The sequence below is a fragment of the Amyelois transitella genome, chromosome 16, assembly GCF_032362555.1.
Source record: "Amyelois transitella isolate CPQ chromosome 16, ilAmyTran1.1, whole genome shotgun sequence".
Classification (NCBI taxonomy): Eukaryota; Metazoa; Arthropoda; class Insecta; order Lepidoptera; family Pyralidae; genus Amyelois; species Amyelois transitella.
This window is the reverse complement of record NC_083519.1, coordinates 9,715,067-9,740,706: the sequence shown is the minus strand read 5'-3', so window position 1 is coordinate 9,740,706 and position 25,640 is coordinate 9,715,067. Positions and strand designations below refer to the sequence as shown.

General features: G+C 35.6%; 1 protein-coding gene across 1 annotated transcript; it reads right to left on the bottom strand.

Annotated features, from left to right (window-relative positions):
* Positions 1 to 365: 365 nt before the first annotated feature.
* Positions 366 to 24,024, bottom strand: LOC106129109 (uncharacterized). The gene is made up of 2 exons (XM_013327581.2): positions 23,888 to 24,024; positions 366 to 5,449 (listed from the first exon to the last, which is right to left on the bottom strand). The coding sequence occupies exons 1-2, from the start codon at positions 23,894 to 23,896 to the stop codon at positions 2,282 to 2,284; spliced, it is 3,177 nt and encodes a 1,058-aa protein (XP_013183035.1). The 5' UTR covers positions 23,897 to 24,024; the 3' UTR covers positions 366 to 2,281.
* Positions 24,025 to 25,640: the final 1,616 nt, after the last annotated feature.

Sequence of the window (25,640 nt, the reverse complement as noted above, 5' to 3'; positions counted from 1 at the left end):
GTTATTTTTCTCAACAACAACTTGTGTTTTGCGGGCTTATGAACTGAATTAATGTCTGTATTGTAGTTAATTGAAAAGCAAGGAATTTGGGAATTCTTACGAAAACATTGGGCATATTTATTGCTCAGATAAATCAGAATTAGACCATATCGATCTTGACCATACCAGGAAGGAATTGAACCTGGGAACAGTTAAGAAATTAGCACACCATCATCGAAGCTTATTTTTTATGAATCGCATAATTATTGATTATGTTGTTATTTATGCTAGGATCCATTATGATTTTGAATATATATCACAGGGATGATGAAATGAAAGAATATGATCAATTTCCAACACATTTTATTACATAATCGTTTGGCAAAATGAAGAATAACATGCTCTTTATATTACATAGATACTAACGATTAATACTTTTTGGTTCTTATTCAAAAATTACAGAGCTCACTTGAAAATCGAATCGCGACATTATTTACAGTATAAATTTAATTAGCACCAAAATATTAAGATATGATTTAAAATTTATTATGTTGTTTTACTGGGATCAATATTGTTTTTTTTTCAGAGCGTGACAAATTTACTTTTGGGTCGGCCATTTTTATAAATAAGCGTGACAATTTAAACATCAGCTAAGTTTTCTTTGAAAGTCATTAACTGATAAATTTGTTTAAAAGTGTGATATAATAATATTTGACTGATTACACTTTGTATGAAAAATTGAATTGTACCTATTTAAAATATTTTATTCGACTCGGCCATGCTTACATAATATAGTAAAGCTTGAGTAAGTATATGTTCCTGTGTCCCATAACAAAGTTATTTTGAAAATTTAGCTAGTGTTAAAAAGTCAATGGAATTTCTCACAGTAAATAAAATTATACAAATAAAAATCTTGTCAATTTCATATAATTATTTGCAACTGTGTCAGTACATTTATTAGATACTAAGGAATATATATATATACATGAAAAGTTACATTTCTTTATAACATTTTTTGGAAAACCTTTTCCCACTGACGTTTCCAAGTTCTTGGCTCAGCATAGATCATGGTTCATTTATGAAAAAATAAACCTTTTTAAATACAAAACGCTCTGAAATTCAATACTTAAGTAAATTGCCACAACTTTTAAGACAGGACAGTTAAAATTTAAAAGATGAAATATGAGCGACCATTTTTTGGGTGATGAGCAAAAAAGAGTGATGGACTCAACTAATGTCATTTATACAAAATTGACGCTGATTACTTGAATTCAACTCACAGTGATCTCTTCAATATGTATTTGTTTTTATATGGAACAGAAAATTGTGACCAATATTTTTTAAGTTAAATATATTTTAAGTAGCGTTCTGAAATTTGATACGATGCGCTTTGAGAGTGATAAGTTAGACTTATATAATTTAGTTTTGACGTTAACTTGCCATCTTGGTTATATGTTGATATTGTTTATTGAAAAAAATAAGTAGATTGGCAAATCTATATTGAATTCAATCAGTGTGAGTGCGTTACTAACGTTATATAATCGGTGTCTCCATTTTTATTGCATTACATTTTATGGTCGAAAAATTTAATATTAAGTAGAATAAAATTTTGTACATTCTTTATCAATTATCTACATACATTTTTTATTGCACAATTATTACTATGGAATGTTTTTACATTTAAAACTAGGGTAATGATTAAAAACGCTAAATTAATTATACAACAAACTATTTATACTTATTGATAAATGCGAATATTTACATGATTATGTGCAGCTAGCTTTAGAAAATCACAAACAATTCTTAATTTTAGATCGGCGTGGATCAAAATTAACGTAGGCCTTGATACTCTGTTAGTGGGATATAACTTGGTAGTGAATTTATAATATAATTTTCTTATTACAATGGTTTTATATTATGGCCACTTAATTGTAGGTATAGCAGGTAATGTCCATGTCTATTTATGTATGTACTCTATGTTGTTTAAAATACTTCAAACTTAGGATGAATAAAGAACTTTCTTTTGATAAACGAAAACCTAATGGGACAAGAACAACACTAGACAGAGGATTATAAATTTCACATCTTACGAAACGGTTGCGTTAATTTTTTTGGGCTACGTTCAGCATGACCCATGCCACTCTACTAAATAGATGAAGAGATAAAATGCACTGAGGTTCACTTTAGAAGTCTATGAGAATTAAAGGTACTGGCATAACATATAAACTAATAACTATTTGGCAATACTAAACCACATCACAAATGCGGGAGTTCACTGGGTATTTGACACATTCAGGATGGCTCATCTGCCATTCTGTAATCTTGACGCGTGGAACTCCGAGTGAATATTTCTTTTGGTCCTCGAGAAAAACGCACTAGAACAACCACTCACTCTACACCGGTGCAAAGTTTGCGCATGCACCGTCTCACAATGCTGCTTCAAACTGGACAAGTCTTTGAAATAATCTTTGCAACCACGACATGGATAGCTCCCATCTTTATTTGGTCTTGGCGCCTCGTCTTCTATACAATAGTTCAGTTTCCTCGACAAAGGAGGAGATAAGTTCTGGTTTTGATAACTAAAGGCGTTCAGGCTTGGAGGCAAGAACCCTAAAGGTAACGGGGGAAAGTTTGGCAGCATCCCAAAAGGTGCGAAAAGGAACGGATGTTGAGCAAACATTTCTCGGTTACTCAAGTATGATTCAGGTAATTGCAGAGGTGGGTATGGATGACCGAATGGGAAATGGTGATTAGGAGTTTTCATTTTGTCGCACTGTTTCGCTCGGTAGTATTTGTGGGACTCTATGTAAGGAATGGCTCGTTCGTCTTCGTTGTATTTCGAAATAATTTCCATTTGTTCTCTCGCCCTCTCCATTATTCTCAAGGGGGAATCTTCTCTCATCCTGATGTCTTCTGTAGTTAGCATCTTTCTGTGAAGGCTGTCGTTGGCGCTGTGCCGATCTCTGCCCCGTCTCGACTGAAAACATGCCCTACAACCCTCGATGTTACATTTGTACATAACTTTCAAGTGAGCGTTTTGATAATGTGTCTTTAAAACGTACAAATTCTGGAACATTTTCCCACAAATTGTGCACTTTCTAGGATTTTCATGATCCATTGGAACATCTGTCGTACTAATGAAAAAACCATTATCAAAGTTACCGTGAATTTGACCTTGTGGATCTTCAGAGTTGTTATCAAAACTGGATACAGACGAAGAGGGCGATCTATCAGAATATTCAATAGAATCATTCATAGATAGATTATAAGGTCCTATTGAACTATGAGTATCAATTTTTTTAGGAATATTAGGAAAATCACCTCGTGAAAGACTTTCTAATCGTTTTAAAGCATTTTCCGAAGAAAAGTCATTATTTGATTGCACAGATTCATTTATTTTGTATGATTCGGATTTGTCCATTGGCTCCTGTTTAATTCTGAGATCTTGAACATCATAAACAGGTTCCATGGGTTCATTTTTAACTTCATTAAATTCTTGCTTTACTTTAATCGATTCAATTTTATTATTTTTATCGTCATTGGTATCTTGAATATCAGTCTTGGATCGTTTAGCCTTTGTTTCATCATCGTCATCATCGATATCATTATTTGGTTCTGAAGGTTGTGGTTGTGCATTAGGCTCAGAATTGTCAGATCCAAAATTATTTTGTAGTCGTGTGGGGTTCAAGTTTTTTCGTTTCCTTTTCGTGATTTCAGGGGATGCTGAATCATCTTTTCTATTGTCTGTGCTTTCATTATTATCACTCATGCTTCTTTGATCATAGTCTGTTTCTGAGTCTATGGCAGAACCATTCATTTTATTTTGATTTGAGTAATAGACACTTGTGTCAATGTGATCATTTTCATCGTCGTCCTCATCTCCAGCTACCACCACAATACCATCATCGTCATCTGATTCACCATGACCATCTTGGTCTTTATTATCTTCAGAATCGTATTCGCGGCGCGTCAACTGCGCATGATCATTTGACGGAGAGGAATTCATCATCATATTGTTTTTGTATTCTAATGACGTATTAGAAGAGAGTGGTCTCATATTGTGTGACGCATTTAGCAGAGGATATGAGCCAAATGGATGCATTGGATTCATGACTGGAGGTATACCTAATCCAGCAGCGTGTGGTGATATCAGTACTGAATGTACTTGTGCACTTCTTCCATCATGCGGAGATATCTTTCTTCTCAAATGTGGCGAATGAAGTTTTGGATTCGGATTTGCACTGTGCCGGTTTCTCGACCTTCTTGAACTAAACATCATACTGCAACCTTCCACCGTACATTTGTGCATTTCTCGAAGATGTACTGCAGAAAAATGTATCTTGAGCGCTCCTTTATCGCAAAAAGTTTTCAAACAAACATTGCATTGCACTCTTTTCTTTCCTGTAGCAGGATTAATAAAATGCGTCCCCAAATTTAAAGGCAACTGCGCAGCACCCCATTGTCTTTTGGGCGGACTAATGCTTTTCGCTAACAGCATATTCCTTGAGTCTTGCGTTGCTTCTGTATAGCTATCTTTACTCAAATTGAGAACGTTATCATCTCCTGGCCTTTGGTCCTCATTTCTGCATTTATTAGAGTTGTTGGTATTTTTATTTTCTACTGGGTCAACTGGCTTTGATGACATTTGAGGTAGTAGTGCTTGGAGAGATGCTAATCCCATGGGGTTTTGACTAAGGGCAGCGACCATGGCGGCTGGATGGTTAAAAGTGGAAGGCATGGAAATAGGTGGGATGGGAAGGTTTCCCGGCAGCGGGAAATTGAAGAAGGGGTTTCTCATTAAATCCATTGTAGCCTTTTCTGCTGTACTTATATCATAACTAGATCTGCTAGGTTCTTTTGAATGTGTCGCCTTATATTTACGGAAATCAAAGGGTTGCATATTTTGTAAATGACTTAATGGGGATGAGTTAATCGGACTAGTTCTTGAAAGGGGGCTTGATGAGGTAGAAAGACGCACACTATTGGTAGGAGATGCTTCGGCTGACGACACTCTTCGGATAGGTGACGAGCCGTCGACTGGTGAAGCTCTGTTTGGAGACATAACTTCCTTTTTAACTGTTTTGTCATCTGCTACCGGACTTTGTTTGTCTTGAATAGATTTAAGGTATTCATAGTGTTGTTTTGATTCCATCATTTGTTGAAAATACTTGAACGGTTCATCATTTCTTATCTCTCGTCCGGTTTGTTCAATTAATTTTCTGAACTCTGTTTCTAATTTAAGTTGGTCCAAACGAGGATCAGGATAAGAGTCAGATCGTTGGTCTGATCTCATTTGTTCGTAGTCATGACTACCTTCTTTTGGTGAAGGCAGGCCATTCTTCTTGTAAATCGGGAGGAGAGATGTTTTGTGTAACGCTCTTGCTTCTTGCAGCTTCAGAATTTGTTGAAGAGCCATATTGTGTTCTGCTCCTCGACCTCCCCATCTCTCAGCACTATTTGATTGCGATTCCTGTAACAAAGAAAGGCAAAGTTGTAAATAACTGCTTACTATTTATGATTATACATTTTTATTCGATTAAATTATAAGCAGCACCAGCACAATAGTCTGCCTAAATCTTCAAAACCACCAAATAACATATCGTTAAACATTTCGTTCAGTCACAAATTATCATGAATGAATATGGCTAATTCTAAAAGATTATCGTGTCTAAGCAAGCTAAACACTGGTTGCTCAAAAGCCTCTTCAAAATAAGTATCAGACCGACACAAAACCACACCTTGCGTTTTCAAAGGCTAATATCAAATTAATTCCGAGAACAGAGCAATTGGGTAAAATTGTGTAAAATGACGGTTTCGACTCGACTCGAGAATAGAAAAGTGGTTGTGTCGCGTGTTTGAAACGATTTAATACCAAAACTAAATTACTATTCATTTGGTACCATTCGGGCCCGGCGCGTTGTCAAACTTTAAACGCGGGTTAATTCGACGGTGATCCAAACTTATCTTAATGTCGATGTTGCCGGAATGATGTGTATTAAATTTAATAATAAGTAATGACCGGTTAAATTTACGTATTACTTATAACATAATGTTGTTATTTTACCATTAGGGCATATATTATTCTTTACGACGTATATAAGTCCTTGGAAAACATGTGAAAGCTTTTACTTGCAATAATAATAATATAACCAACTAGAGGCCGCCCGCGACTTCGTCCGCATGGAAACCCTATCAATCCCGCGGGAACTCTGGGATAAAAAGTAGCCTATGTGTTATTCTGGGTCTTCAGCTACCTACATACCAAATTTCATGGTAATCGGTTCAGTAGTTTTTGCGTGAAAGAGTAACAAACATCCATACATCCATACAAACTTTCGCTTTATAATAGTAGTAGGATTAGGTATTTTAAAATAATAAACACTACATTGCACACAGTATTCAATTATAATATTCAATATTTAATATACACAAATTATAATATAATCTAGACCAAATACAAATTAGGAGTACTGTAAAAATAATATAACTTTAATGTCAACTTAAAATGAAGAGGACTTGGTATTATTGTTAAGCAAAATTAATCGCTCGTTGAAGCGGCGATGTGGTGCAACTAAGCGGCCAATTTAAAATCCCACTCGTCCCGCCTTGATCGCCACCCTTTACAAACGTTTGTCACTCGATTATACCGTGCAACCGATCCTATGACGATTACGATCCCAAGAAAAATTATATTGTCATTTACTCCAAGGGCAATTTCATCAAATTACTCCTTTTTCTAATGCCACAAAACGGATAAACACGGCATAACAAAGTGTCGTTTAACAAAATAATACGTCTGTTACAAAAATTATAGGGTGTTACTGAAGTAATTTCGTTCCATGTGCAAGTGGATTTATCTCCGCTGTGACGTTTTTTGTGAACTCGCCGTATCATTTTCGTTATAGTAAGATGGTTTAAGAAAAGTTTAATGATCGTGTACAATGTATTCTCGGAATTTATAACTCGAGGCACATGTCGATTAATAGGGACTATCAAATTACAGATGGGAATAATTTTTAATTTAGTTTTAAATTAGCCAATAAATCGATTTAGGGTGGGACTTGGCCGTGAATAGCCTTTACATTGTGACTGGGTTTCATTTCGCGACCGCTCATTACCGTGGCGGCGTTTAAGTTATATAATCTGTGGTTTAGTCCCGGCGTGCCATTAACCAATCACATCATACCTAACCACGCGTAAATTCATATACTTTAATTAAATTACAGTTGGTGTAACCGGCCCCGGAGCCAAAAAATATATTGCGGATATATTTTGATGAATAAACTTAATTGTTTTATTACTGGGATATTTTAAATTTCGAGTTAAAATAATAAAAACACTTTTGCAATAAACTTTTCCCTCTAGGTTTTATTTTCGCAGTCAGTTTAAAGTTTTTAAAATAAAAATTGGTTTTCATGTAGGTAGAACTTTCAATAAAATGTCTTCTGTCCAGTCCAGTCTATACAATACAATACAAATTATCTTTATTGCCCGTAAAAATACATAATTATGTAGTAGAAACATACATTATGAATATGACGAGCAAAGGCGGACGTATCTCTACTCTATAATCTGTAATCTATAGTCCATTGAAATACCGAATAAAATAAATTCCTTAGTAAAACTATCATCAATATTAGGGACGGTTAAATTCGCGTAAAATCATCAAACGGTGAGACACAATACAGTCACTTGACTGTGGGAATGTACTCCAACTTTGCAATTGTCAACAGTTAGCAAAAAGAGATACAAAAAAAGCAAAGTCGCGATGTCGAGGTCGCTGACCTCATCATGTTGACCAATCAGTGCTTATTACAAGTACACAAGGTGTACAATCGCGCGGTAAAGTGCCAGTGGTCAAGCAAGACGCCTACCGACAGACATATTTCACGGTAATTTTTTTTTAAACAGAATAAAATGCGCCTTATTATAGGGGTAGTAATGTTTAATTTGAGTCTCAGTTTTTTGTGTACGGTTATCGTTTTTCGCAGGCCGTGTCATGCCATATTGTTCGACATGATACATGGTAGGACGGGTTTGGTACTATGAGAGGCAGAATGCAAGTAATGACCGCTTTAAGTCAGCTCACGGGATTGTGGGAACAGGAATTATGAAAGGACTAATGGTTGTTTGAGTCATTTAGGGTTTTTGAGGTCTTTTATTTTACTTACATACATACATAACAATGCAATTTTTCGAATTTATATTTAGAAGGGATGATATTCAGTCACGTCTTTAGGGTAGGCTTATAAATTTGCCATTCCCCTTGCAGCCGATGGGCTAGCAAACTGTCACTATTTGAATCTCAATTCCATCATGAAGCCATACAGCTGAACGTGGTCTTTTAAGTCTTTGAGAGACTGTTAGCTCTGTCTACCCCGCAAGGGACTATATGTTTGTGTATTATATATGTATGTATGTACTCACGTCAATAGATACAATACTTTCGTGTTAGGTACAATCTAAGAACAAAAACACATGTCTAGAAGGTAAGGATGGTTATGTGATAGGACAGGTTGTAAGTCTATCGCCTAAAATAAAGAATCTCAAGTATCCCTTGATTGGCTTTTAAAATGGCAAGAAGAGAAATAGCTAGCACACATCTGCCTTTGTTTTTCTGTCGCTACCTGACAGCATGGAATGTACTAGATTACTTTGTCTTCTTCATCCTGGCTATAATCCCGGCTATATCCTCACCACTCTGGAGACGAGCCCGGGGTAAGCCCTTAACCATGAATCCTGGATTGGATGAGTCAGGTTTTTAATCTAAATCACTTTGTCTTTTTTCTTAGAAGATTAATACACTTCTCTCTATACCTGTACAAGTACCGTGCCTTCAGAATGTCTTGTTTCTACCTAATAATTAGCCCAGTATACATCGAGTCAAGCTATTGCAACAATTTGTCAGCCATAACTAAGCTGTAACTAGGCTGTAAATAGCTGTTAAAAGGCCACATTTTTTCTGAGCAAATTTCATGCTAAATGTAGGAAAATTATTGCGAGACCTTAGTTATTTAAATGGCTAAAACAAGTTATGACATTCAAGATGTGGAAAAATGAAAAATAAATAAATATATATGGGACAAAAATTACACAGATTGAGTTAGCCTCGAAGTAAGTTCGTTTTAATTTAAAATAAAATAAAAATAAGTATACCTTATTGTGACAGTTTGTTTTCAATTTGTAAAGAAAGTTTCTTAATCAAATGTATCATGAGAATGAGTGTTAACCGATGCTTTTACGGTGAGGGAAAACATCGTGAGGAAACCTGCACATTCAGGCAACTGTACCAGAAAATATGTGTCACCAGGATCCAATATGAGTTAGGTTCCCTTGCAAGCGATGCGGAAAGTCGTTACACAAATGTCGTTAAAAGCGACTAAGGTATAGGCTTATATAGTTGGGATTCCTCATTTACGCGATCGGCTTTCAACCTGTCACTATTTGAATCTCAATGCTATCATTAAGCCAAAAAGCTGAACGTGGCCTTTTAGTCTTTTGATGACTGTTGGCTCTGACTACCCCGCAAGGGAAATAGACGGGGTTATATGTTATGTCACCAATGCCATAATATTTACCTTAATAAACAGTTTCTTTCATCTGCGGGCCCTTTTTTATGGCATCTAATTATGTGGTATTTATCCAATATTAGGTACTTTGTCCTGGGTTAATTTAACTAGTATCTTATTAGTGGGTTGCTTTGACATAATTGAACATACACTATGAAATAAATGAAGCAATTATACCCCTTTGTCCTGCGACTTCAAAGTTGTCACGACACAGTTTTATTGGTTATGTTGTAAGAAATTGTAATTGGTTTTCAACTTTTATAAAAAATACTAGCTGTGCCCGCGCTATTGAAGCCTTCAAGGATGAATAATTTTCCCCGTTTTTTTTCACATTTTCCATTATTTCTTCGCTCCTAAAATTTGCAGCGTGATGTTATATAGCCTAAAGCCTTTCTCGATAAATGGTCTATTCAACGCAAAAAGAATTTTTCAATTCGAACCAGTAGTTCCTGAGATTAGCGCGTTCAAACAAACAAACTCTTCAGCTTAATAATAATATTAGTATAGGTAGATCAAAAATATGTATAAGTATTATAATTTGACAAATTTATTATTATCCTTATTTGATATTGAAATATTGGCAAAATGATCATAATTAGCCAGAGACTTTATACGGTGCTTATACTCGTAAATACATACATACATAAAACCACGCCTCTTTCCCGGAGGGGTAGGCAGAGACTACCTCTTTCCACTTGCCACGATCTCTGCATACTTCTTTCGCTTCATCCACGGTGCTTATCTACGAGTATACTAATATTATAAAGCTGAAGAGTTTGACTTGACTGTTGACTCTGTCTACCACTCCAAAAGTGATAAGTACTTGATATAATTGTTTATGTAACATCGTTCTTTGATCAGTTTTTATTTTCTGCCGGTAGCCTTTACTTTCTAAGACGTTGAATCACCGTATGCGCATGCGCAATGATAATTAAATTAATGGACGCTGTGTGCCGCCCACCCACGGTGGTATTGTTAACCATTTGACAAATATTGGAACAATTGTTTGATGGTGTACGTCAAACATTGATGTATTGACTGGGCCAATCATTTATGGCGGGTTAAACCTGAAAGTATGATACCTATACTAGAAGCCGCCAGCGAATTCGTCCGCATGGAAACCCTATCAATCCCGCGGGAACTCCGGGATAAAAAGTAGCCTATATGTTATTCTGGGTCTTCAGCTACCTACGTACCAAATTTCATCGTAATCGGTTCAGTAGTTTTTGCGTGAAAGATTAACAAACATCCATACTGACATACTCACATACTTTCGCATTTATAATATTAACTAGAGGCCGCCCGCGACTTCGTCCGCATGGAAACCCTATCAATCCCGCGGGAATTCCGGGATAAAAAGTAGCCTTTATGTTATTCTGGGTCTTCAGCTACCTACATATCAAATTTCATCGTAATCGGTTCAGTAGTTTTTGCGTGAAAGAGTAACAAACATCCGTACTGACATACTCACAAACTTTCGCATTTATAATATTAATAGGATTATACAAAATCTGGCATGTTAATAGCATGAAGTATGCCCTATGCATGTTGAAAACATACATACATATTGTCAGGCCTATATCCCTTGCGGGGTAGACAGAGCCAACAGTATTGAAAAGACTGAAAGGCCACGTTCAGCTGTATGGCTTAATGATGGAATTGAGATTCATTTAGTGACTGATTGCTAGCCCATCGCCTAAAAGAAGAATCCCAAATTTATTACGCTTTCCCTTGATTTAGGTAATGCCCTGTGGTACCCTGCACTTTAGAACGGGATCACTCCATATCTTACCCTTGCATGTCGTAAAAGGCGACTAAAGGAAAGGCACACATATAATACACTTGGGATTCTTCTTGTAGGCGATAGTCTTACAACCTATCACTATTTGAACCTCAATTCCAACATTGAGCCATACAGCTGAACGTGGCCTTTCAGTCTTCGAGACTTTTGGCTCTGTCTACCCCGCAAGGGATGTAGACGTGACTGTATGGATTAAAGTTTAGTCGCATAATACGAACAGACAGACTTACAACACACGTGCCCCGAGCCCACAAACCGTTATGTAGGAAGCTCGACAGAGCTTTGACCCCGTGAATGATTAGCCGACAAGCAATCTTTCCACTGTGAATGTAAGTATATGTCACGTCTTTATCCTTTATGGGGTAGGCAGAGCCGAACTGTTTCGAAAGGCCGCGTTTAAATTGATTACTATCTTAAATAAGTATTCATATCAATGGAACATTTCTGTTTTTTTTTTAACGAAAAACTGAAAAAAAACAATGACATTTTTGTCTCTTTTTATTCAAGTTCAAAATTTTTATTAATTATTATGGGACATTTTAAACATCACTTAATAATTGTCATATCTTTTTTTCACAACATTGGTTGACGTCGGCACCAACAGAAAAAGAATAAGGCGACTAAGGGATAGGCTTCTAAACATGGGATTCTTCTTTAAGGCGACGGCCTAGCAACCTGTCACTATATGAACCTCAATTCTAACATTATGCGGAAGAGCTGAACCTATACTGGCCTATCAGTCTTTTCAAGATTATTAGCTCCATCTACCCCGCAAGGGATACAGACGTGATTGTATGTGTAAATGTATGAAAAAATTAAAGACGCCCTCTTTATTTTTTTTATACATTCACACATGCAACGTCGTTCCCGTCATAATACTTTAAAATTAACGATTTTGCTCTACCTACTTCATTGTTAAATTAAAAATTACTGAAACGAAGTCTCCCGCGTACTAACTCGCGGGCAACAGTTAGTATTTATAAACTAAACGTCGGTCGAGCTGTCTACCCCCGATCAGAGGTATTAATTCGAGTTTTACTCGATCAAACGCGTCGAGCACGTAATCGCGAATTTGTACAGAATTGCATTAGTGCCATCGCGTCACCAATAGATGGCGCTGATCAAATCACATACAAATCCGCGTTTACTTGCTCGATGCGTTTGTTCGAGTACTCGCACTAACTCGCTAGTAACTCGCACTAACCCCGATCAGATAGGCCCGCGGCGTCCCAGCCCGCACTTAATAATTCTCCCGCCAATTATAATTTACCTCATAATTTTGGCGTGTGATTAAATACATTGTCATTGCCTTTGTTTTGCCTTAAATATTGATCGTATCGAAGTTGTGTCGTGTGGTTCCTGGCGTTTTAGTATCAACTCTTTCCTCGTGAGATGCAAATAAGGTGTAAGCATTGCAAGTGATTTGTTTCTTTTATAACTATGTACTATTTTCTTGTTACTGTGAAAATTTCTATGCAATAAAGATACCTATTACAAACAAACAAACAATGCATTTTTGTTTATTGAAACAACTACTATATCAGGGCGACTAAGGGATAGCATTTTTATCTACTGAAATAAGGTAGCATGATTCAAACATGTGACTTAGGAAGGAAGCAACAGGGACAAGTACCAGAATATAAGAAAGAATAGGATCACTCCATCTTTTTCCCATGGATGTCGTAAAAGGCGACTAAGTGATAGCCTTATAAACATGGTATTATTCTTTCAGGCTATGGGGCTGTTATGGGCTAGCAACCTGTCACTATTTGAATCTCAATTCTATAATTAAGCCTAACAGCTGAACTTGAATCTTTTAAGACCGCCGGCATTGTCTACCCCGCAAGGGCTATAGACGTGATTGAATTACAATTTCCACAACTCATCTTGCATATCCAAAACTATTCGATATTACGAAAACAAGTGGGCGTTCGCTCAAATGCAAGTTTACGACTTCCAATGCTTTATAATATCTGAATATCGTAGAAATTTATGGGTGATTAAGTTAGTTCTAAACCCTACATTCAACATTTCGTATTTAGGTTATTAATTACACGTTCGTGTTGATGTGAAACATTAATTTTGGTTTTGGAGATATGATCGTCAATGGGTGTTTCTCTAACGCTTCGTCATTTGAACAGTCAGTGGGTTGTTATCACCAGTAGATCCCTTACTATGAAGTCTCGTTAGAACTTCGGACGCAGCTGCAAAAATTAAAAAAATTCAAAATTCAAAATTTTTTATTCATTATTATAGGATATTATTATATCGCTTAATAATTGTCGTATGGTTTAACAACTTGGTTGACGTCAAATAAATTACTTAAAAACTAAGTTTACTGCCGCTTCCAAGGCGTCAGTGCAGAAGAAGCGGTAACAAACTGCGTGCTGCACAGTCAAAGAAAGTATTCATACGTACATAACAAGATATAATCACGTCTATATCCCTTGCAGGGTAGACAGAGCCAACAGTCTTGAAAATACTGACAGGCCACGTGCAGTTCTTTGGCTTACTGATAGAATTGAGGTTCATATTAAGTGACAGGTTGCAAGCCCATCGCCTAATAGAAGAGTCATAATTTTATAAGCCTATCCCTTAGTCGCGTTTTACGACATCCATGGGAAAGAGATGGAGTGGGTTTTTTTTCTATTGGTGCCTGGAACAGCACAGCATTTTCTCACGTGATATATTCAGCATTGTCGCTGATATTTCGAGGAAAAAGTGTTACGAGTCATTAAAAAGATAGAAACAGCCACTTAAGAAGAAAAAATGTCACAATGAGAGGGAGTAGTAACGTTGAGACTTACTCGAAAGTCGTAGGGAACACTGTAGTAAGGGCTTGCTTCATATTCGGGTAATTATTGGAATTTTATAGCAGTTTATTGGTTCTGAATGTTTTCCTATAAATCGTGATTGCCGATTGAAAGTTTGGAATTTCTATTTTTACGATATGTGTGTAATTTTTTTAAATACTATTTATTGACTGTGTTATCAACCAATAAGTTTTATATATGTATGTAGGTACACAATATTTCGTTCGTTACTTTCTCATATTATTTCTATTGGTGTCGGTAACCACACGGATAGTACCTCTTTCTCATGGATGTCGTAAAAGGCGACTAAGGGATAGGACTATAAACTTGGTGATTCTTCTATTAGGTGATCGGCTAGCAACTTGTCGCTATTTGAATCTTAGTGCGAAATAGCTGAACGTGGTCTATCAGTCTTTTCAAGACTGTTGGCTCTGTCTACCCCACAAGGGATATAGACGTAATTGCATGTGTGTAAGTATGTACTTTTCATATTGGTGGTATTACAACATTTGAAACGATGAACGATTCTGCTGTGCAGAGAATTCCATATGCCAGTAAGTACAAAAATTTCCATTATATTTAGGTATCAAGGTAAAGCAGTAACATTAATACTCCATTTTTTGCTTAATTTAAGACAATTGTAGTAGTATTTCCCACTATGAAATGCCCCGTCTAAGTATAATCCGAAAAATATGTTATCAATGGAACCCTATACGACCTTGAACTTAACGATTTTCCTACGCCGAGGAACAAGGTAAGCAATTATTTATGTACGCTCTTGTTTGGAAGATTAAATATTAACAGGACCATTCGTGACCGAATGCAACTAAAAAATTTGGTGAATTTGAAACAACTGGTTATAATACCATTGTGTAACCAACCAACTGTTTTTATCGCGCGAAAAACTATCGCTATCGCGATTCACGTTTTAATAAAAAGCAAAACAGATAAACAAACGCCAGACCATAACCAAGGGTTATCTTAAAACCAGAATAAATTATACTATTAGAAACATTTTGACAAACTCTCTAATTCTGAAGAAAAGCAAATTGATATCATTGTCATTCAGGAAGGAAAAGCAATTATTAGTCATCGCTATTTTAAGAAATTGAAACCATTTACATAGCACAACTGATACATTATTATTAGAGAAATAACAAAATAGCAGATGTTGCAGTCGATATTGGCGCGTCCTATATTGACGTCCATAGGGAAAAGTCACGCGATCGCAACGCAAACTAATTTATGTAGACGATATTATATCTTAGAAACGAACTGAATATATGCACAGTTCAACATATAAAGTTTTATCTTTTACGGAGTGGACAGGGCTAATAGTCTCAGAAAGACTGAAAGGGTATGTTACGACATTTAAAAAGTAACTAATTATATTTCTATGTACCTTTTTTCTAGTGTCGATAATTCCGTGTGATTAATACGTTTACTTTTGCTAACACGTTTACGTCAACGCGAAAACGTCTAATAATATAGACATTTTCGCAACGTTGGTTAAAAATTTAAACGGTGGAAGGTATCTGCTGATAACATCAAGTAATTATTCAACATTATTTCTTACTTTCCTATACTTTATAATTATAAAACTAAGTTAGCAAGAAGTTATGGCAGATGTTGGTTGCTGTAACCATGTCCACGTCTACTGCGGCCCGCGAGCCCGCAGGCGTCACGCCGCGCGCCGAGCTGAGATGTTTTACCTAGACGATGTTGTAGTAAAAACTTATGGTTGCATGACGTGATGACACTTACCAGAAAGTAACTTTAACATTCTTGCTACATTTGATTATTTGAGCTCATAACTTGGAATTTCGTTTTTTTAGGCGATGGGCTAGCAACCTGTCACTATTTGAATCTCAATGAAAATCTTGTATCATTATGCCAAACAGTTGATGTTGCCGATCAATCTTTTCAAGATTGTTTGCTCTGACAGAGCAAACAATCTTGAAAAGATTGATACCCCGCAAAGGATATAGACGTGACGTGAGAAAATTTATAGAAATAACAGCAACCCATGGTCAAAGTTAAAGAACTATCTCTTTGTAATTTTTATTTAAACAAGAATACAATTATTTTATTATTTAACTTACTACAAGTACTAAAGACCACATCAAATCTGATTATCATAATGATATCGAAACCACAACTTTGCAGGCATAGCCAAGGGCTCAGAGTAGAATTTAAGGCGCGGTGCATATTGAAATAAATGGGCCCCATCAACAGAATGCACCTTGATGCACCATTACTGGGATTAAATTGGTGACTGAAGTTTACTTTGTCCGTGGAGTGTAATGTCTGTGCTTTGCTAATACAAACTTTGAGGGGGAAGATTGTTTAAAGATAAATAATATGAAGTGGAATATGTTGCTGTTATTTCTTAAATCACTTATAAGAAATCAATGTGTATGGCTTTGATTGAAATAGTTAAATAGGATCCATATATAGATATATTAGCTGTCCCGGCAAACGTTGTTTTGCCATATAAATATGTTTTAAGTAATTACTTGTTAATAAAAATTGTTAAGGGTGGACAACCCTTATCACTAAGGGGTATGAAAAATAGATGTTGGCCGATTCTCGGACCTATTCAATATGCTCACAAAATTTCATGAGAATCGGTCAAGCCGTTTCGGGGGAGTAGATACCTACGGGAACGAACATTGTGACAATAGAATTCTATTAAGTATATAAGATATATTAATATAGAAATTTGTTTTATTTTCTCGACTTCCGAGTCGGTTTCTTGTCGAATTCCCGTCCTGAAGCCTTCAGGAAGAGGGAGATTCGACGTCCCCTTCAATAAACATAGTGTTCCCTAAAACTTTACTCAACAAAGCGACTGTGTGTAGTGCTGCTTGTTTCTGCATTATGGTGATGTCTATGTTGGAGTCTAAGCTGTCACAGTACTGTCGCAGGTTCTTTGCTATTACTCCTGTTGATCCGATTACTATGGGTGTTATTACTGTTTTGGTGTTCCATAATCTAGTTATCTCTGTTTTGAGTAGGTGATATTTGCTGAGTTTTTCTATTTCTTTTGCTCCTATATTAATAATAATTATATATTAATAATATAATATAACAAGAAAATAATTGTATTCTTATTAAAATTTTTGAAAGTATTGCACCGTAGCTAGTTTAGTTGTTCTAGTTATTGGTTTGATGATAAGTTATGAATTGGTATTTCTCCTAATTTGTTTTCATAATCAAATATATGTATATAATTAAATACGTGAAAGATTATTATGATGTTGGAGAAATTATTATTGAAGTAACCATCGCGGCTGGCGATACAACGCAATCTATATTTGTTACAAAGTAAACAATAGGATCCCACGCAAGTAAATCTATCGTGTTGGGCTGATATCAATAGTTATTGTCTTTAACTAATTCAGTCTTAGTATGGATTTCATTATTATTAAATTCAACTTTATGATCTCGAGAAGCTTTTGACACTTGTTTTATAATTAGATGTTCTATTATTGTTTTATTAGAATTTATGTATACTTCAAATTAAAAGACTTTTTACAGTAGATATTGTAACGGAGTTTATGTAGTAGATCTTGTAAGTGAATTAACCATTCGGTTATGAATTTTGGTATTTTTCGTAATTTGTTTTAATTTAATATTAAATTTATTATGACACACAAATATGCATAGCAAATTAAATAATTACGAATGTGCTTTACTTGACAGAATTAAGAACTCGCTTCTTATTCCAGGCAACACATTCGTCAAAGACTGAATAATTATATCGTTGGTAATCCATTATAAAATAATATACACATACATATAATCACGTAAATCCCTTGCGGGGTAGACAGAGCCAACAGTCTCGGAAAGACTGAATGGCCACGTTCAGCTATTTGGCTTAATGATGGACTTGAGATTCAAATAGTGACAGGTTGCTAACTCATCCCCTTAAAAAAGAATCCCAAGTTTGTAAGCCTATCCCTTAGTCGCCTTTTACGACATCCATGGGAAAGAGATGGAGTGTTTCTATTCTTTTTTGTATTGGTGCCGCGAACCACACGGCACATTATAAAATTTATTATCCAAATTAATACCAGTAACAGCCTTTCCGCCCAAAGAGATTACGTCCCAAACAATATGACTAACCGACAAGTGATCTTAAACACAACCGAGATGCGTCAGATCAGTCAGTTAGTGAATTTTGAGAAACGTGTCAGCCCGTGAGCGCACCCACTTCAAAGTCAATGTTTTTGTAACACACGACTGATACGAAGCAGATGCAAGAACGAACTCCTTTGTGGATCCGGGAAATGATGTTCATAAAGTTGTAGGTGATTCTGTATGATTTTTGGGAAATCATCTCTAAGTGAACCTTAGAAGACGTAAAGAACTTACCTACTTACATACACATACATACATATAATCACGTCTATATCCATTGCGGGGTAGACAGAGCCAACAGTCTTGAAAAGACTGATAGGCCACATTCAGCTGTTTGGCTTTATGATGGAATTGAGATTCAAATAGTGACAGGTTGCTAGCCCATCGTTAAGAAGAATCCCATGTTTATAAGCCTATCCCTAAGTCGCCTTTTACGACATCCATGGGAACGAGATGGAGTGGTCCTATTCTTTTTTTTTATGGGTGCCGGGAACCACACGGCCTTACTTACTTAATATGCCAAATTTCCTATTTTTAGATCAAGAGGTTTGGGTGTTCAGTTAATATGCTAGTCTTTCTTTTGAACTGACGCTTTGGAAGCGGCACTTAACTTAGCTTTGAATTATTTATTCGATGTCAACCAATTTTGCGAAACCCAAAGGTGTGACAATTATTAAGATCTATTCAAAATGGCCCATCATATTTAATTAAATATGTAATTTTTATTCGAACAATTGTCAATAATTTAGAGACATAACAGTTGTGGAAACAACCTTTGTGTTTTCGAGAAATGATGCTCGTAAAGTTTCAGCTGGTTCTGCAGTGGTTCATGTTAATTTAGGTATAAACAATAAATATAGGTCATGACCTAAGAACTATCATTGTTAATATCTAATTTTGAAATATAATCTGAGAATAACTGTATAAAATGGTAAATAAACAACAAATATAAGAACCTACTTGCGCTTTGGAAGCCATAATAACTTACTCTTTCACGCAAAAACTACTGAACCGATTAAGATGAAATTTGGTAGATGAAGACCCAGAATAACATATAGGCTACTTTTTATCCCGGAGTTCCCGCGGGATTGATTGTTACATTATTATAAGGGTTCTACGCGGTTGTAGTCGCGGGCGGCCTCTAGTCACTATATAGTATAAAACAAAGTCGCTATTTTAGTCTGTTTGTCTGTATGCTTAAATCTTTAAAATTACGCAACGGATTTTGATGCGGTTTTTTGTAACAGGTAGAGTGATTCAAGAGGAAGGTTTTAATGTATATTTTTTTCCGAATTTTGCACCCGTGCGAAGCCGGGGCGGGTCGCTAGTAGGTACTTCATAAATAAAAGAAGAACCAATAAAAAATGACCAAACACTGCTTTATAATCATTTTTGTTACATCAATGAGCGATCCCAACAAACATAACAATGATAAATAAATGCTTATAGGTACTTACTTAATTTTGTAAATGGGTAAGGCCGCCGAAATTGTCAATTTTTTTGTGTGACTTTTGGTCGCTTTTTGTCGAACTACCATTATGAAGATATACTCCATAAATTGTAAAGTATACCTTAAATATATGTTTACCATCGAAGAATAATATGATAGCCCCTACTGGTACTGTAATACCGGTGCAAAAATTCCAGATATAACTTGTTTGACGACAGTTTAAAATAAAAAAAGCGTTTTACTTTTGTGTTACATTTTTTTTTGTGTGACGAATTTATACCCATTGTTTTGATTAAAACTACCAAATAGCAAAACAAAGTATTAATATGGCATCACTGTTACCGACATATAAATGTAAAAAAGGCAGACAATGTTGTTTTGTCACAGGAGGCATTTTGAAAGTCCGTTACATGATTTGCTCTGATTGAATAAAAAATTTAAAATTGTGATTTTGAAGGTAAGTAACAGAGATTTGTTTATTTTTGTACCGAATTTCTATGCAAAGTGTTTTAAAGTGTGCGTGGAATCGCTCATAAGCGTCTAATTGTAATAAATAACCAAGTTATAACCAAAAAATATTTTAAATATTTTACTTTTGTGTTGCTTTTGTATGACATATGTGTTACGCTTGTATTACTTCTGTGTTATTGTAACACAAATTTTCGTGTTGCGTAACACAATAGATTTGTAAAGCCGCATTCACATTCTGGGAATTGAAAGTCGTTTAGTTTAAATGGTGCTACCTACAATCTCCCGTTGAAATAATAATTATTGATGTTTGATTCCTCTCCGTCGTGCTTCTTCCAGCCAGATAAATAGGCAAACAGAAAAAATATAAGTAATTGTTTTGGTTGTAGGTATTGCGTTATTTGAGAGCCCTAAAAAAATGTTTACCTAAGTATTCTATTTACTTTAAAAAAATATTCTCAAATTTACAAACCGCGATGAGTTAATTTTACTGGTCAATGTCTGTGGTACACAAGTGATATAAAAGAACCAAATATACGCAGGGTTTTTATATGTGGTTCAAATATAATGAATGACATTGTAATATGTATTAATGTTATTTACAATTTTGGTTGAAAATTACTTGTTATTGATCTTTGTCGTAATGAATTACATCTTTTCATTGTAGCCAAATCCCTGATGCGCTTCTGTTGTAACAGCTGTAAGGAATCCGATTTCTCCTGTCTTTCAAACCACTTAAAAGCTATTTCTAGAGCTTCAAAAGCTTCTGCGTGAGATGTTCCTTGACATTTACCCTCAGTGTCAGTCTCTTCTTTGAGATGAGAGCGGGAGTAAACATTCGGAGGCGCGTTTAAACTTGTCCCCACATGTCTAGTAGCGCGGTACTGGAGCCGTGACGCGAGTCCGGATAATCGGAATTTCGGATAATCGGGATTCTACAAGTTTTCCCTGCTAGTAGTAGTGGTATGTGCAGTATAACAGAAAGTTAGTTGTGTTCATAATATTTTTGAAATTAAAAAAGGTAAAATTACAAAAGTCTTTTATTCAAACCCTTTTTTACGGCCTCTGTGGCGCAGCGGTAGTGCGCTTGTCTGTGTCACCGGAGGTCCCGGGTTCGATTCCCGGCCAGGGCATGATGAGAAAAGAACTTTCTCTGATTGGCCTGGGTCTTGGATGTTTGTCTATATAAGTATTTATTATAAAATATAGTATCGTTGAGTTAGTATCTCGTAACAAAAGTCTCGAACTTACTTCGAGGCTAACTCAATCTGTGTAATTTGTCGCGTATATATTTATTTATTTACTTTTTCATTACCTACTTCATTTTTACTGCAGTTACTTACTTATATTCGTTAAGGTTATTTTAGTCACCAATCTGAAACGAACTTTACCCAAAATGTTCGTTGCTTTTGGGTTACATTTGTGTTATGGTAACTCAAAATGTCTTGTGTTACTTTTGTGATACAATTGACAATTTTCGCGGCCTGACCCAAATACAATATCAATGTTAGATAATTATTTACAATCCTTGACACAAGCAGAGTAAAACAAGTTAATATTGTGTATGTAGTAGGTACTCGTGAAGGGATACTATAATTAGAAATGATTCCCTTAGTTGTTGGCGTCATTTCTTAACTATCATTAATGTAAAAAAAGTATTAAATTTTTATTTATTTCCATAAGAAAATATAAAAAGGGCACAAAATCTCGATAAAAGATTATGTAGTTCTACTTTTCAATATAATTGAGTATAGAGTTAAGTATAATGCGCAGTAATACAAGTAAATTCGCATTAGGAGCGAAGAAATAATGGAAAATGTGAAAATAAAACGGGGAAAATTATTAATCCTTGAGGGCTTCAATGATGCCCAAAATAACTATTTTACGCGGACGAAGTTGCGGACACAGTAGTAAATATATTCAATTATGGAATACAATAAAATTTGATATTTTTTTAAAAATATGATTATGGATGGATATATTAATATCACTGTTGTCAATAACACTTCCTTGATAAAGGATTGCCTAGTGAAGATTTCACTATTTATCACTAGTAAGTAAAATAATCTTAGCGATATATGTCCTATAGGAAAATCTATATAGGTTTATAAACTCGGTATTCTTCTTTTAGGCGACATGCTAGCAACCAGTCACTATTTGAATCTCAATTCTATCATTAAGCCAAACAGCTGAATGTGACCTATCAGTTTTTTTAAGACTGTTGGCTCTGTCTACCCCGCAAAGGATATAGACGTTATTATATATGTATGTATGTATGTAGGAAATTCTATATTACACTTCTAACACATCAGCCGTCGTTAAAGAATTATCTTTCATCGGAAAGACGTTAGATGGCACTACTGTACACAAAACCCGATTTCTTACAATTACAGCAGTGTGTGTGAGTATGCCGTGTGGTTCCCGGCACCATTAGAAAAAAGAACGGGACCACTCCATCTCTTTCCCATGGTTGTCGTAAAAGGCGACTAAGGTTTTGGCTTATGCAATTGGGATTCTTCTTTTAGGCGACATGCTAGCAACCTGTCACTATTCGACTCTCAATTCTATCATTAAACCAAACAGCTGAACGTGGCCTATCAGTCTTTTTAAGACTGTCGGCTCTGTCTATCCCGCAAAGGATATAGATGTGATGATATGTATGTATGTATGTAAATTAAGATTATCCAAAAACGGAAACTTACATATTATTGAGCTTAGGTACATATAACAATGTAGATATTTAAGATACTTATTATCTTTTTACTTCATTTAGGTACCTATACCTATCACATTCCCAAAGTGGATGAAACAAATGAGGAATGCAGAGATCGTGGTAAATGGAAAGATATAGTCTCTGTCTACCCATCCGAGGGACGAGGATATTTAAATGAATTAATTTGATCAAAATATATCTGCATTAATATTATGTATAAGTATTATTCTCTTCAAATTTGCACATTTTCGACATTAATTTCTTTTTAAACGCCGTGAACACGACGCCGTCCGTACCTACATGCGGATTTAATAGCATCTTTTCGGAATGATTACGTTTAATTGTTGCTTGTCTTCGTCAATAATGAATGCATTTGTGTGTGCAATTACATTACCTCTCAATTGACCACTCTGACACCTACGTTAGGGGCTTTCAATTTAAATATATTTTACAATTTCATAATTTACACCTACATTTTTTGCATCATTAAGCTTATCAACAAAAACGTGGCTTAACTGTCTTTCAAGACTGCTGGCTCTGTCTACCCCGCAAGGGAATATAGACGTAATTACCTGTATGAATGAATGAATGATTTATTTTTGTACTTATCTGCTTGTGTTTACTTATCTATTTTTGGTCAGTATCTTTAGACGATTAGGTACTATTTAAAGCTTTTGTAACTTCATTTTTGAACTTATTAGGTTTTTGTTGGGTCCGTCAATTTGATGTTTATTAAGGTTTCTCAAATTTGAGATGACGAAGATTTGATGATAAAGATTTTTACAATTTATATTGTATGTGTCTTTTGTGTGGTAAGCATAATGCAAATTAGTTGAATAAAAATATTTAAACTTAACAAATTTCTATTTTTACGTTACAAGTAGGTATAGATTTTCTTATTTCAATCATTCGTCAATCGTACATAAAATAAATAGCCAAAATTGAAATTACCTGAATCATGAATGCGGTTTGTGCAATCTTCCTCACAAAACATCAAACACTATAGTCACTTCACAGTACATCACACGATCACATATAAGTACATACTATCCACATGTAGAAACACGACCGCCTGACTCTGCGCGGGGCCGGACACTGGGCGCTGAAGCCCAGAGCGGGATGAAAGATGGGGGGTAGGGGGGGACGCTGAAGGATTCCAAAGGAGCCAGATGCGACAGGACTCAGACGAAAAGAGACGCCAACACTGCGTGACATTTGAAAACTGTGTCTTTACACCACTTTGCTGTTATACAAACTAATTTCGATTCTGTATCACATGTGAATAAAGTTGAAATTATAATACAATATAGTACAGTTGCGCTGTTGTTGATTTGTAATAGAAATGTCCTCTAACGTGTCGCGTATTAAGCTCATGAGTTTAAGAGGTTACGGAATAGGGGTGATTATTGAGTGTTCTTTTTTTGTCGCATAGGTCGTTCGGCGTCAACGTTGGTTGTCGCATTTTGTCGCGGATAGTATGTGTTAGAGCGGGACGGCTGCTAGGGTGGGAATAGGGAGGTGTCACACGGTTTTTAGGGACTTAGCGGATGAGCGCTGTTGCGGATTGTGTAACGCATTTGGCGCAAAATGCGCAATTGCGTCTTTTCAGCAACGCAATGTTTGCGTTTATTGGCGTCGTATGCGTATTCTTAGGTCTTGTGGAATGTAACTCTACATGCAGTTGTTAACTGTCACGTCCACATCTTTTAGGTAGACAGATTCAATAGCTACTAGTCTTGAAAATTACGTTTATATAGATGGTCTCATGATGGAATTGAGATTAAGAGACAGTGTCAGGTTGAAAGCCCATTGCTTCAAAGCTATCTATCTCTAATCTCAAATTTATACTCACTTAACCATTAGAATTCAATCATGGGATGATTGAATTCTGAATCCAAATTCCCAGTTTAAACCACCCAGATAAAGGTTGCCTTCAATTCTTGCGACAATTTTGCTCTGTCTACCTCTTGCGGAATAAAGACGTTATAAGTACCTACTTATTTATGTGTAGTAGGGTACTTAAATACTTACCTAAGTATTATAAAGTTTCTTTCTTAAAGTATTGACAATATTTGGAATTTCGCTTTTTTCTATGTATATTATATTGCTTGCATTTGGGCTTTGCTGTCAATGTCAATTTCAATGCATCTGTACTGTTTCCGAGATCTAGTATAACTTCTGTGAAAAATTTCAATAAAATTTGATTTTACGTATTTATAATGATGAATGCATAATAAATTAAATCAAATTGTCAAATATCCAAGCGTCTTGTGTTTTTAAAATTAGAATAATAACAATTAATATTCAACGCTTACAAATAATTATTTCAAATAAAGAACCTTCACTTTTAACAAAAGAAAAGCGCTTACAATGCCTTGTTGTCTATAAGAAACATAACATAATTATTCAAGCCGTAAGGCTTACCTAAAAAAATACGCCACCGCTCGACCCTCGTAAACGAACCCATTTCAAAATTCTGTCGCTTGTCAACGCACAAGTGCACGCGACCGCAAAAACAGATACAATAACGCAAAAACTGACTTTTTGGCGTAAACCAATTTTGTCACAATGCAGTAGCGCCACCTTACGAATACAATTATTTATTCACTTACTTTTGTCACTGGCAGCCCACAGGGGACGCTTTGTCGGCGATCCAAATTTAAAATTGTTCTCTTTTTAATTCGCAATGAGATTGTCACTGGCC